The following is a 14,812-nucleotide window of genomic DNA, read 5'->3' as shown; positions in this document are numbered from 1 at the left end:
AGGTGGTCCCAGTCATCAGCTTCCTTCTGTACTTCCAGAATCAGCCACATCACATCCCTCCAGAGCTCCTCAGGGATCAGCAGCAGCACGCCCTCCTCAGATCCACCAGGCCTCTCCTCTCCATACGAAGGGCTGCTGGCAGCTGCTTCTTCAGTTACTATCTCTGTTACCTCAGTTGCTCCCTTTTTATCTTTTTGGTTCTTCAATGACTATTTAACCAATTCTGTATGTTAAGATCTCTCAGTTATATTTAACTAGTATATGTTCTGTTTTCCAGAATCCAAACAATTAAACCTGCCCATGATCACCACATGTGGGGGAAGTTAAATGTACAGAATTAGAACCTAAAGTGGATGGCTTGCTTTGATACACATCTCCCACAGTCTCACCATTAGCACACTCTGGAGGTGCAAGGCCTAAATAGTGGGAGGGACTCTGCAAGGGGAAATACTGCATGAGGGTGAGGACACAATGGGGCCACAAAGGCAGTCCCAGCCATGTGTCCTCTCCTCGACTGGCACACTGCCTGGGACCTTCACTTACCTCTGAGAGAAAGTAAAACCACGAATGATCAAAGACAGGAGGCGGGATTCGAGAATTAGTGTCAGCAATCTTTTTGATTTGGTATGGCAGCCTCAGGACCATCTCTGTTAGAAGCTGAGTGTAGGCCTCAAACACATCAGCAGCATGGCCCTGGGAGAAGAACACTTGTGTAAGAATCTGTGATTGACAATTTTCCGTGACCACAATTAGGAAAAAGGCTGTTTTACTGTTCATAAGGTATATCCTTTGTTGGAGATGGTAAAAGGCGCCTTTCAAAGCTGGAACCATGACTGACTGACAGCTTAGTTTACAAACCCAGGAAGGCCCCAGGCTCCTGGGGGCAATTTCATGCCAAGGTCACAGTGGACACAGATCTCACTGCTCTTAAAAGTTCCAGCATTTCACTCTGGTTTTTGACACTGGATTGATTTCACTCTGCTTACATAAAAATTAGTTAGAACAAGAACAAACTGAAAAAACAGTAGTAGGGAAGGACTTTCTATGAGAGATGTATTTCATTACCCTAGAACCAAAGCTTTCCAAGACAGCAAATATTTATATATATAAGGGGGTCAGCATCACCAAGCTCAGTCGAGATCCTGGGCCCACACAGAGAGGCAGGGGTACGGAGAGATGTGAAGACAACAAACAACAGCCATCCTGCAAGCTGTGTGGTCCCCAGGGAGAGTTTGCAAGAGTTTGGGGGCATATGTCTCATAACTCAATCACCAGTTACTTATCAGTTCTATGCAAGCAAGCACTGGGGTGCTAAGAGGATTAAAATAAGGTCTTGACTGATAGTTTGGAGGGGAAGACTCCACCAGTGTGCACAGGGTGCACACTGGGACCCAGGGAAAGGCTCTCTTGATCAGACTTGATGGCAAGGAAATACGTGTTGGGGAAGGATCTAATGCTTGAGCTGGGTGTTGAGGAAGGACTAGGAATTAACTAGATGGGGGAAGGAAGGGATGCAGAAGGAGAGGAGAGAATTTCAGAATTTCAGGACAGCATGCACAAAGGCAACATTCACAGTGGGGGAAACGCACAGGTAAGCAGGGCTGCATGCAGGGGTGCTGTAGGTGATCAAGTAGAGTTAAGTACATAGGTGAATCCGCAAAGAACTTTTTGGCCTAAAAGTTAGAGAAAATCACCAAAAGCGTATAAAAAGAGAGAGAGAATGTGAATAGATTCACATTATATTCCCATACTATTCACAGCAGTTGAGTGTGCAACAAGACGCACAGCTAGTCCAGCCCATCGTGTTCTACTGTATGGGCTCAAATGGGACAGAAATGGCGATAGTAACATTTACTGAGCAAGGGTACGTTCTAGGCACTGTGTGTTACAAACATCACGTCATTTAATGCTCACAACTCTATAAAGCAGATACGATGTGTATCCTCACTTTCCAGGTGTACAGACTGAAGCTTACCAAGGTTAGCTAGAACTTGCCCAAGCTTCAGGGCTGCTAAGGGGGAACACCTGTTCCCAGGACTTGTTTCCAGACTCACCTGACCAGAAAGACCATCTTTTAAACTAGCGTGTTTAAGGGCCTCTTGTGACAGCAAGGGGAGTGTGTGACATAACTCGGCTCCTTCAGCGCTACTGAGAGTGAGGAGGACAGTGCTCTGGATGAGGGACAGAGTGGTCACTGTGCCCGGGGAAGGCCCTCACCTTCACATACTGGCGGAGGAAGAACGGGCTCATGTCGGGTGGGGATGAAGTAGTATGTGGTTTTAGCAACTGGCTGGTCGCCATGGGCTCCTCCTCATTCTGTTGGCTCTTCCAGTACTCCAGCAGGGACTTGAGCACGTGCAGGCAGTAGTCCACAGCCCCAGAGCTCAGCAGGGCTGCCGCCGTGGCACTGGAGATGAGGGAAGATGACTGGGGAAAAAATGGAGACGCTAAGAATGGCCTACAAAACTGTGAAATCCAGCCGGGTGCTGGGGATAGGAAACACGCTCACAACAGCCTTAGAGTTAGCTATCATGAAGTGAGTCAGTCTCTTGAGTTACACGTTTCCCGGCTAGCTCAAAAATTTCTCCAACTCTTTTGAACAACAGCATGGTTAAGAGAAAACAAAGAAATGCCAGTTCTCAACTCTAATCTCCCTGCACATATGGGCCAGAGGCCAAGAAGGCAAGGATTAGATAACCTTTCCACCTGGAGGGGCAGGTTTTCTTTTTCCTTGGGCAACTTGAAAAGCAGCCCATTTATTTCAAGAAGAGAGAAAACTTTCCACTATAGGCACTTCTTAGCAACCCCACCCTCCTAGTAGGGGCTCTTCCCATAGAACCAGCCTCCAAAGGAGATGGGGTAAGTGATCACATGAATAAAAAAGTAGGAGAAAAGCTACTGTAAATAAAACCATTAGAAGAGCCTTGCAAATCCCAGCAAACCCCACAGCGCATAAGCTCATTAAGATTAGATGCAGTTCAGCCTCCATTTCTACCTTCTCTGCTTTGTGTTAATCTCCTTTCCACCACGCACACGCTGCTTTCTCTCTGCTTTATTACCATACCTTATAGCAACGTACAGCAGGAGAATCCTCTTAGTCACTCTGCACCTTGCAGAACAGTCTCCTGCTTTTCAATAATGGAATTTCCAAACCCTTTAACCCCTCCATTGGCGGGTTTGTTGGAAAAGATCAGAGCTTGGAAGGGATTCTGAAAAAGGTGGAGGCTCTGGCTCCTGAAGAGGTGACAGCTTAGAATCTTACTCCTCCCGAGCAACAATGGACTTACTCTAACAGCCTCTGCCCTTTGCCCCAGCACCAACCAGACAATTCTCTTTCCTTTCCCCACACCCACTAGCCCAAAGTAAAATACCTCACATATGGAAGACTTGGACCCGGATTTGGTCCTGGACATGAAGACACTCAGGAGCCTCATCACTACCAGGTGGACCTCATTCAGGGCACTGCGCTCGTTCTTCTTGGAGACGTCCTGCAGAAGGGGCGGAACCCAGAAGGCCACACTTACTTTAACCTTGAGGCATCCTCTCAACAAGATTCCCTTACGCCTATCAATGCTAAACGTTCCTCATGTGGAATCAGAGACAAAACAAGCTCCAATGGACCTGTGGTCTGTACCCCATGATCTAGAGCCCGATACACCTAGAAGGCCATACTAAGACACAAACAATTCATTGTTTTTAGCTTGTGGAGTTACAAAAAGTCAATGAGGGCAGGGACTTGATTTTGTTCCTCATTTACAGCCAAAAAGATCCAAAAGCATGACCGGGCCAAAGTATGCCCTAAAAAGGCTTTCTGATGAATCGACAGAACTGGAGCCCTCAGTGGCTGATCCCTTCCTGAAGCTGAATGGAGTTCCTCTAAGAGAGGAATGAAAAAGTGAAGACTCATCTCAGCTAATCCCTGCTTCTCACATAGTATGATGCTCAAATTTCACCTTTTTATCCATGCCCAGTTCAGCAATTAGCTGGGAGAGCAGGTTGTCCAGGGCCCCCTTGTCTTTTTCATCTTCTCCATCCAGATCTGTAGTAAGCATCAGAATTACCTGGAAGTCAACAGAGAGACAAAACATGGAAGCCAATTCCCTAAAGAATAACAACTCTAAACACAAGGTGTTTCAGAAGAAATTCTAATTTTCCTGACTTTCCTGTCAATCATAACTATAACCCATGAAAAGGTTCTAAGTCTTGAGGTACCCAAAGTTGAAGTGTCCAGAGTCAGAAGAGTCAAATTGTGGTATATGCCACCCTTGGCATCACAGAAAATGTTCTGCAAAACTAACTAACTAACTGACTAACAGTATATCCAACCAAAGTGGCTTAAGATGTGGCAGTGTGCTGTGCTAAGAATTAAAGAACAATTTTGCCTAGGAATAGCTATCAGACCATGCCTTATCACTAATACTAGAGCTACTATATACTAAGAATCTCTGGAGCAGACTTTTGCTCCTGGCTCTGTCAATAACTGCTGGATAACTACAGACATTTTTAATTTAATTCTCTGATCCTCAGCCTTCTCATCTCTAAAATGAAGGGCTATAACTTGCAATTCAAAATTACATTGCATTATTTTATGACCTAATGCCAAACAATACCAAGCCTCTGGAGAGAACTGTGAGCATGCTTAAGGATGGTCCAACTATGATGTGACAGACCCAAGTGAACTGAGGGATACCTGCATGTATGGGATGGCCCGGACACCTCCAACATTTCGTAACTGGGGCAAGGTTTGCAGTAGTCTCTCCAACAGCATCAGACGAACCATGTGCAGCCTAAAAGGTGAAGAAAAATACATGAAACATGAGCCAGCACACAAACACTAGCCAGCTGAATATAGTTCTTTCCTCCTGCCACCAGGGTAAACAAGGAGCCTACTGCTTAGGAAGAATCCTAGCATTAAAAAATGTTAAGAAATATCTTCAGTATACCAGCAACAAAGAAGTAAAAATCTCCCTCTGTTAAAGGAGAACAAAACTATTCCAAAATACAACAGATGGTACTGAAACTTACTACAGGAAAGTCAAAATCTCTCTCAAGCAATCCGGTCCTAGTGGTTCTCAGCATTAACACCAAACCGTCAACAGTAAGCCTGATGACTTTTTCTGACACATGGTCCTATTCTGCCTCCACGCATTGTTTTCTGGACTTCTACCTAAACATTTTACATTATCCAGTTGCACAGTGACCCAGATCTTTCTTTTTCTTGCTTCCCAAGCCCTTAGGAAGGCCAGTCACTGCTTTACCTGCAGAATTCAACTTCAATAACAATACTAGAACCGTGAGTTCTCCCATATATGCAGCTGGCCACTACCTAGCCTTCTTCACCTGCAGATATACAGCTGGGTTCCCAAAGTAAATGTGTCCCTCTGGATCTCTAGTGCATATGCTAATTCAAGAAGAAGAATATGAAAATTAATTAGGGTGTTGTCGACAAGTTGGTTGGCAGTCTCACCTAACACAATCTTACACAGATTAACAGTACATATGCTGAATCAATTAATGGATTCACTCTCATAATTAATAAACTGTTTTTGCTTCATTTTACTTTACAGACTATAAGAAACCACAATTTTTATATACATATATATATTTTTTTTTAATTAATAGACTTTATTTTTTTAGAGCAGTTTCAAGTTCACAGCAGAATTGAGTAGAAAATACAGAGAGTTTGCACAAAGCTCTTCCCACCCACACATATATACTCCCCTACCCTCAATATCCCTCATCAGTGTGGCATATTTGGTACAATCGATGAACCAACATGGGCACATTATTATCAACTAAAGTCCACAGTTTACATTAGGGTTCACTCTTGATGTTGTACATAATATGGGTTTTGACAAATGCATAATGACATGTAGCCACCACTAATAGTATCACACAGAATAATTTCATTGCCCTAAAAATTTCTTGTGCTCCATCTATTCATTCCTCCCTCCCTCCCTCCCTCTCCCCAAGCCCCTGGAAATCATGATCTTTTTATTGTTTCTGTAGCTGTGCCTTTTCTAGAATGTCATTTGGCTGGGATAAGTTATACATATATTTTAAAGTGTAATTTTCATGTATTAAGTACCCTAGCAGGTATCCAGAATATTTTCAAAATAATAAATCTTGAATGAAAATAGTCTTGAATAATTAATGATAATCTTTCTAAAAAGAACTCAAAGGAATGAGCTAAACAACCTTCAGAATATAATAACATATAAAAGCCCACGCATGCATCTTTGAATAATTAGGACAGCTGTGTAGGGACTACAAATGAATAAAAAATGCCCAAGAACAGAGGTGTACAAGTGATGAAGGATGAGATGACAGCAGCAGCTCAATACTTTTAGGATAAAACATAACAAGTTTTGAGATGGACTAAAATTGCTCAGATTTGGAGAATGTATGTGTGACTATACACACAAAGGAAACAGTCAACAAAACGAGGAGTCTTGACCGGGATCAAGATCATACCAGATTACTGACTTTTCAAACTTTTAAGATAGTAGTACTCTTGAAACTTAACAACAAAAACGAAAAGCAACAACAACAAAAAAAACAGTGTACCAAAAATCACAATTCCCTCCTCTTGTGGCTTAAAGTTAAAACCAATTCAATTATTATATTATTTAAAACAATAAGTCACTTAACAATTATTTAATTACTGAAAAATAAAGCAAACTTACACAACTTTAGAGAATTCCACTACCAACAAGACCACATTACCTAAATTGACCCTCCACCGAAAAACAACTGAAAATTCTAAAAAGATATTAACATTATTTTAGAAGTAATAATGAGTCTCAAGAAATTTCAAAGGGTTGAAATTCACATACTATGTTCCCCAACTACAGTAAATTACACTATAAATCAACAACAGAAAAATAATTAGAAAATACTCAAATGTCTGGAAATTTAGCAACATATTTCTAAATATCCCATGAGCCAAAAACTAAATTACAACAGAATTTAGAAAACATTTTGAACTGGATAGCAATGAAAATACAACATATCAAAATATGTGGGCTACAGCCAAAGCAAAGTTTACAGAGAATTTTAGAGAAAAACACGTAACTTCAAATATGTACCTAAAAATAAATACCTAAAAATCAGTAATTTAAACTTCTATCTTATGAAGCTAAAAAAAACCAAAACACAGAAAATTAAGCTCCCAAAAAATAAAGTACTAAAACAAAATAGCTGGTAAGGAGAGGAAGGAAATAATAAAGAGGGGAAGTGAAACAGAGAGCAGGCATACAACAGAGAAAATGCAAAGCCAAAGTTGTTTCTTTGCAAGTAATATTGATAACTCCTGGCCAGACTGATTTTTAGAAAAAAAAAAAAAATTTAAGTTACCAATACTAGAAATGAAAAGAGGTGTATCACTACAGATCCTAAAAACATTAAAAGTATGATAAAATATATTATAAACAACTTTATGCCAATAAAGTTGACAACTTAAATAAAATTATCAAATTCCTTGAAAATCACAACATACCAAAATTGACACACAAAGAAATAGAAATAATTCTGTCATTTAAAGAATAAATCTATAATTCAATATCTTCCCTTAAAGAAAGTCCAGACCCAGATGACTTCACTTTTTCAAGAATTCATAGATGAAATAATACCAATCTTACCCAAACTCTTCTAGACATCAAAAATACATCCACAAACATGTCCTCGCTTACTCTGATGCCAGAATAACATGAATACTGATACATGATAAAGACATTTCAAAGAAGAAAAATTACAAGTCTAAATAAAATATTAGCAAATCAAATCCAGTGATAAAAAGGGTAAGACATCATGATCAAGTGACCCCAGAATGCTGGTTTAATAATGGAAAAACCAATTAATGTAATTTACAACCTTGAACAGAACAAAAGATAAAGACATTAACAATTAAGTGTAACAAAAGCAACTAGAAAGCTTCAGAAACCAATTCTAGATAAACCATCTCCCAGCAAACCAGGAACAAAACTTAACTTGATAAAGAATATCTATAGAAAATCCTCTAGGTAACATACTTAATGGTAAAATACTGAACCTCTTCCCTGGTATCTGAGAATGCGATAAGATTTCCACCATCACCACTCCTGTCCTAGCCAATGAAATAAGGCAAGAAAAGGCAATTAAAAGGCCTAAAGACTGGAGAGAAAAAAATTATATTTTTTTTGCACTAGACAAGATTGCTCATGCAGAACCTGTAATCAGAATTAATCTAATTATCAAACCCATAATTAGAAGTAATCTAATTATCAAAATCTTTAATTAGAATTTGAGTGAATTTAGAAAGATTATTGAATGCAGGGGTGAAAATAAAAGCAATAATGAGCTCACTAGCAATTAAGAAATTATTAGAGAAATTATCAAGAAGTCACTCAGAGAATGAGTCAAGATAGAAATCCAGAGGGGTAAGCAAAGCCCTGAGACTGATTTTTAAGGCATCTGAAAACTTGAGGCCATGATGCTCTGAAGGCAGCTTGAGCAACTGGTTGCTAGGACCTCACAAGGCATCTGGAATAGGCAAAAACATCCAGAATCTGCCCCAAGTGGGGAGAGCCTTCTATGAGAGCCTCATGAAAGAATCACAGAAGGCTACACCTTGAGTTTAGAAGTAAACAGAAGGATATCACTTCCTCCCATATTGGGAGCCTACAAGAAAAATCAGCTGGTTCAAATCTTGACACTGAGAGAAAAGAAGGAAAAAAAGAATTAGCTGCTGAAATACAATTAGTTTATACATTTTTTTCCCCTTTTGGTTTAATACTAAACCTATCCAAGCAAAACTACAAAAAACACAATGACAAAATAAAGATCTTAAAAGCAGTAGTAAAGACACTGTTTTCAAAGAAGCAATAGCTGTAACAGCAGGTGACATCACATTGGCAGTAACAGTGGATACCATTCTCAGTTTGGGGAGGGAAAAAATGTCAACACAAAATTGTATGCCCATCAAAAATAAAATAAATCCACAAAATGTAAGCAAACTAAAAACATTTCCACAGGGGACCTCCCCTGAAGGAAAATCTAACAGACAGACTTAAAGAAGAAAATGACCCTAGATGGAAGGTCTGAGATGCCAAAGAAACGATGGGCATAGAAAGTAGTAAACATGTGAGCAAATCTAAACAAACAATGACCACATAAACTCCATAAAACAGCAATAGTATCCTGAAAGCTTTAAAAAGGCTTTTTTTCATTAAGACACACAAATATAATCGTTTAAATTCATAAGAATGAACAAAGCCGTCTAAGGTACTCATGTTTTCAGGAAGAAGCTACAGCTCTTAGTTAACTTTAGTTTTGGGTAAGTTAAATATGCATGTTAAAATGACTAGTGTAACTACTAAAAGACTGGAAACAGAGCGAACAACCTTCAAACTTGCAAAGCTGCAGGGAGGGGGGGAGGTAAGGAATGAAAAAAAACCAAATCAACCCAAAAGACGGCTACAAAGAAGATAATAACAAACACAGAAACAGGCAGAACAAATAAGAAGCACAGAATAAACTGCAGGTATAAATTCAAATATATCAGTAGTTAACATTCACTGTAAATAAACTTAACTGTTCCAATTAAAAAGCAAATGTAATAGCACAGGGAACTATGTTCAGTATCTTGTAATAACCTTTAATGAAAAAGAATATGAAAACGAATACATGTACGTACGTGCATGGCTGGGACATTGTGCTGTACATCAGAAACTGACACATTGTAACTGATGGTACTTCAACAACAACAACAACAACAACAAAGCAAATGTAGACTGGGTTAAAATTATTTTTAAAAGTAAATTTCAGAGAACCAGAAATCACAAAGATCACATTATCTGAACACACTGAATTAATCTAGAAATCACAGTAAGAGGGAAAAAAAAGATTAAGTAGAAAATGTCTTTATAAGTTAAACAGTTGAAAAACAAACCCCATCAAAATATCATCAGTTAACTGAGCCAGAGGTCATCTTCACCAGAGATACTGCACAAGCTTGAGCAGAAGCAGCAGGATACGAGGAACACAGGAGACACTCTCTGACGCCCTCTCAAAATGACTGATACCCGACTGCTTCAGTGAACTATTTTTCTGATAGAAATCATTCAGTTCAAAACACTGATTTCTGTACTAATGTGGTAACTGTGGGCCTCAATGAATTTAACAAACATTCTATCACAAGTATATCCTTTGGGTTTTTTCTATTTCTCCAGTGACCTCTTGGTTAAGAATACATTCACCACACCAATCCAGTACCAAATACCACCAAAATTTCTTAAGGGGGATGGATTAGGATTTTATGAATTATTTTCCATCTGCCAAATGCCCCACCACTGATATTTCTAGACATAAACATGCATTTCCTGTCTTACTTCTCTGTTACCTGATCAACATACTGAACAAGGAGTTACTTACAGTATTTAGTTAGTAACTATCACTGTTGAGCCTAGAACAGTGCCATTTATAAAGAGAATGCTACAAAATGAGTTTATGGGTGATGATGAAACATCAGAAAGATGGGCGTAAGGAGGATACATGTTCTTATGACAATAACTTTACAGGTACTAAGGGATATAGAGAAGGGCCTTAAGAGAAAAACCGCTTCCTATTATCTCTACAATTGTTCTGATGAAATTCTAATTAGGACCAAGAAGACAGACCTAGAACACTTCCCAAGATTTTTAAACTGTTTCCTGAGTTTATTACCTTTGCATTTCAAAAGAAATATACTGTTATGACACACTCTACCTCCTCAACTGATCCACCATCCTATTCCTGAAACCTCCCACAGGAAAGCCTCTTGACTGCAAATGGCCAGGTCCTGACCTGTTGCTAGCGTGGACATCTCCTTCTCCTTCCCCTTCTCCTTCTCCCTCGGAGCCATCTCCTTCCTGATGTCCGGTGGTGGTGCTGATGGCGCCAGTGCTTGAGCTGACACTTCCTGGTCCAGCCGGATGCCCCTCCGCTGTGGCATCACCATAAGCACTGCTCCGGCCAGATACTAAAGAGAAACAGTTTAAAAAGTGCAAATCAACTCCCAAAGCATGGTCCAATCCAATGCATTCTGAAGTCAGCAATAGTTAGATGATAACTGGTAGCTTTAGAAACTTTTCTTCTATGTGAAGCTCAAGAAGGACTGAATTCGTGATACTGGCCCCACAGCACTAAATGACTCTCTGGGTGGTCATTCATCCTCTAGAATACAAGATCCATCCACAAGAATAATCTTAATCTCAGCTGCTGATAAATTTCCATCTCATATTCCAGAGGAAACATATAATGACTTGGGAAGTTAGGAATTATCAGCTACTCTTTATCTCCGCTACAAAAACACTTTTCACATCCAACTTCTAAGCAGAGATGGATTTATAAGACCAAACCCAAATGGTGCTGTCATCCTTCCTCATTCCACAGCCCCACCCTTCATCTGCTAACATATCTGGCCTGCTTCATTAACACATCAGATCATTAACAAAAGGACTGCCCCAAATCTCCTCCCTCAACAGAAGGAGCAAAAACCACAGGTTGACTCATTTAAAAGTCATACCAAAACTGTTTTAGATTAATCGTGATCTGGGATTGTGCATGTCATTTCTTTCCTTTACTAGCAGATAATTAAACTTCCCTCAGCTGGAACCAATCCCAGGACCCAGACAGGGAGTCCTATTTTGTCCCCACCCTCCACCCAAGGAGATCAGGACCCCCAGCCACATTACCACTGTGCTCGCCAGCCACTGAGTCCACTGCACTTCCCCCGCTCTCCGAGCCCACGCTCCCACCGTGGTCAGCAGGAGAAGTCCGAAGGGTGGAGCCGTCAGTCGCTGCTGTGCTGCCCTCATCGTCCGAGGCTGGAGCTGGGAGAGTAACGAGAGCTGTTACAGGTAAAAACCCCTCCTTGGGGCGAAAGCATCAAACCACATAGTGCAGAGGACACAATGCAGTTTATGTATCCTGTCGTCAAAGAAAAAAGGGAAAAATCCGCTTCGCTGGTTAATCACTAACAGGAACAAACACTATACACGGTGCATTGCAAACAGTACTTAGACAGAAGTGAAAACCCAGTTCACTGGGCATTTCCTTCGCTGTTACATTACAGTGCAAGTAAAATAGTGCAGAGATTCAAGAAGAATCTGTGACATGGACGCTCAGTTTTCTAGCTAAAATGCTTCCCGGTCACCATAGTCTAGGTGTTACTGACACCTGCTGAGATCGGAAACTAGCCATTACCATTCAAAAGCATAAACTCTGAATTTTAATGAGATGTGTTTTGTAATCAATTTATGCTTATGCTAGGAAATCACTTAGCATGAGCTCTTGAATCAACCCTGTTTGGTTTTTTTTAATCAGGTGGTCTAGACGGGAGCTCATTGGGAAATTTCACACTTCCTAATCATCCTCATCAGATGCTAATAATGAAGCAAGGAAATTCCCCAGAGACAGCCACAGCATCCAGGATCAGGGCTGAGCTGAGACAGGAGGAAAATGCTGGATGAGATACACGGGGGAGGAAAGCCAAGACAGCCACAGAGCACAGGAGGAACACAACTGGCACAGCACAAGGGCGACCTCCAAGCCTGAAATGACAGCAACTAAACAGATCTAAGAAAAGCAACAAGCCATGGCAGCAGGTGAGAGGGGACAGCCAATTTCTCCCTTTCTATCTACCCAGGATAAAATGCCCAAAACAAGAAAGAAAGAAAAAAAAAAAAAAAGAAAAAAGAAAAACAAATATAGGGAAAAAGCATCAGTCTGAAAACTCTAAATCAACCCTTAAGTCACTCAGGGGTTGATTTTCCAGCAGACTGTTCAGGTGTTCTGCCCTCCTGTATTTGGACCAATGGACTATTCAGGGGATAACTTTTTTTTCTTATCAGATTAAGAAAGAGATGGAAAGTAAAGACAAAATGAGGTCTAAAGATTTCCTATGCATTTGAATTGTTCATAAAAACCCTACCTCCCAAGCTCAGATCCCTGATGGTTACCCACACTGACATGAAGCGTAACTCAGCTTCCGGCAGCTTCACTTTTATTTGCAGATGAAAGAAAGAAAAAAAGTTAAAAGGTGTGAGCTCTACTTCTTGTCTCCTTTTTAATATTGTCTGAAATGTTAGAACTCTGGTGAAGAACCCTAGAAGCTGTGATTTAAGACCTGAAGCTGATCAACCTGCAAGCCACTCTCTCGGCCTTTCCTTGGGGAATCAGCTGAAGCCAGGCAGCATGCAAAGTGTAGGGAAGCGGAGCCATGAGCGCCGTTGTCAAGCTGCATCGCTATGCCTTCCACACCCGAATCTCCAAAGCAAAGGCAGAAGCAGGAAGTCCAGAATGGCCTGTCAAAGCAGCTGCCCATTACACTCTCACAGCATTGGAAACGAGGCCTGAGGGTCCTGGGGCCCTGAGCCGCGCTCCTTGCTGTGGACAGTTACCTGATGCTGTGGTGTCAGAGAGGGTTCCTGCGTCCAGAGAGGAAGAGCTGGGTGCCTGGCCGGACAGCCCCAGGCTCTGCAGGCCCAGGGCACTGCTGCTGCTGCCTGGGAAACAAGTGGAGAGTGAGCACAGCATCCCCTCCAGACCCCGTCCACAACGCTGCGTTGGCCGCCTGCTGCCCTCCGGGGTCTAAACTCACCAGCGTGTGATCCCCTCTGCCCTAGAGGAAGTTATTCCACAGCCATTGCTGTCCACCCACCAAGTTCAGTTACAGAGATGGTGGAAGGCTTCCTTCAGCTCAGGCAGGACACAGGCTGGAGGAATCTAACAGATTTGGGAGGAAATAATCCAAAAGACCAAACTAACACAGAAACTATGCGGTTGGCTCTCCCACTAAAAACCCCAACACAATCCCTCTCACTCTCCACCTGTATCTCTGAACAGCTCTCACCCAGATCAACCTCTCCCCAAATCTGGGGACAAGCTAAGTCAGCTGGGTATCAGTAACTGCCAAACCCTCTTTCCTGTGCACGGCCAACGGGCCGCTGTGTTCCTGGCGTTGCCTTCTACCTTGCTGGTCCTGCTGCAGGCTCAGGGCAATGGCTAGTTCAACCATGGTCTCGTCATCTGCATCAGGCGGGATGTCCAGCATGGGGGGGAAGCCCTCTGCGCCTGCCAGCAGGGCCTCCAGGGGAGAGGGGTTGCCATTGTTGACATTTTCAGCTGTCTCCAGGACCATCGACTCAGACTGCAGAGAGAAAGCTCTGTCAGTGTCCCATGGTAAATGGCAGCTTTTGGAAGTCCACTGAATAAGAGTTGGAGAAGAGTCCTAAGGCTCCTCCTCCCCTCTCCTGCTGCCAGAGACTCACCACCATCTCAAAATCTCCATGGTCCACCTCACTCTGTTCCTGGCTTTCCTGACGGATGTGACCACCATTCGGGATCCCTGATGACTGCATTTTCTCATCTGCATCATCATCGTCATCATCATCCTTGTCTCCTGAGTCAAAGAAACCCCAGTCACCTGAAGGTGCTTGCTCTCTACTCCCCTGGCATGGGATAAGATAAGCCACACGGCAAACAAAAACTAAGACAAGCTACCAGCTAGCACCCTGTACTGCAGAGGTGAGCTCCAAGGAGCTATGCCTGGCCCTGCTCTCTTGCTTCCTGGACCTAACTGGATCTGGGAAGGTGGTGTTGGCAGTGACAGCCTGCCCCCACCACCCTTAGGAAAAGACTTTTCCAGCTGATACAGGAAAAAACAAACAAAAAACAAAAACGTGGATTCCAAAGGGATTTCCATAAGGCAGAGAAACTGAAGACCAGTAGGCCCTATGAGCTCCCACCAACCCTCAGGAGACCTTGGGCAAGACAGGGTAAACAATACAATTGA

The 14,812-nt window shown here is 41.9% G+C and overlaps 1 protein-coding gene across 9 annotated transcripts in view; it reads right to left on the bottom strand.

The window, feature by feature from the left end:
* The window catches only part of UBR4 (ubiquitin protein ligase E3 component n-recognin 4), a 122,423-nt gene that overhangs the window by 47,812 nt on the left and 59,799 nt on the right, over nt 1-14,812 (bottom strand). For 6 of the 9 annotated variants that reach the window (XM_031464202.2, XM_031464207.2, XM_064493992.1 and 3 more), the window contains 10 exons: nt 14,289-14,419; nt 13,990-14,167; nt 13,419-13,523; nt 11,712-11,849; nt 10,822-10,996; nt 4,691-4,787; nt 3,954-4,061; nt 3,372-3,488; nt 2,218-2,427; nt 544-693 (listed from right to left, as the gene is read on the bottom strand). In XM_031464202.2, coding sequence (XP_031320062.2) covers nt 544-693; nt 2,218-2,427; nt 3,372-3,488; nt 3,954-4,061; nt 4,691-4,787; nt 10,822-10,996; nt 11,712-11,849; nt 13,419-13,523; nt 13,990-14,167; nt 14,289-14,419 — 1,409 coding nt within the window. The remainder of the gene's footprint in view (nt 1-543; nt 694-2,217; nt 2,428-3,371; nt 3,489-3,953; nt 4,062-4,690; nt 4,788-10,821; nt 10,997-11,711; nt 11,850-13,418; nt 13,524-13,989; nt 14,168-14,288; nt 14,420-14,812) is intronic. The other 3 variants (XM_031464203.2, XM_031464204.2, XM_031464208.2) reach the window with 3 other exon arrangements.

Source organism: Camelus dromedarius, chromosome 14 (genome assembly GCF_036321535.1).
Source record: "Camelus dromedarius isolate mCamDro1 chromosome 14, mCamDro1.pat, whole genome shotgun sequence".
In the NCBI taxonomy this organism is placed as follows: Eukaryota; Metazoa; Chordata; class Mammalia; order Artiodactyla; family Camelidae; genus Camelus; species Camelus dromedarius.
This window is presented reverse-complemented; position numbering and strand designations above follow the sequence as displayed.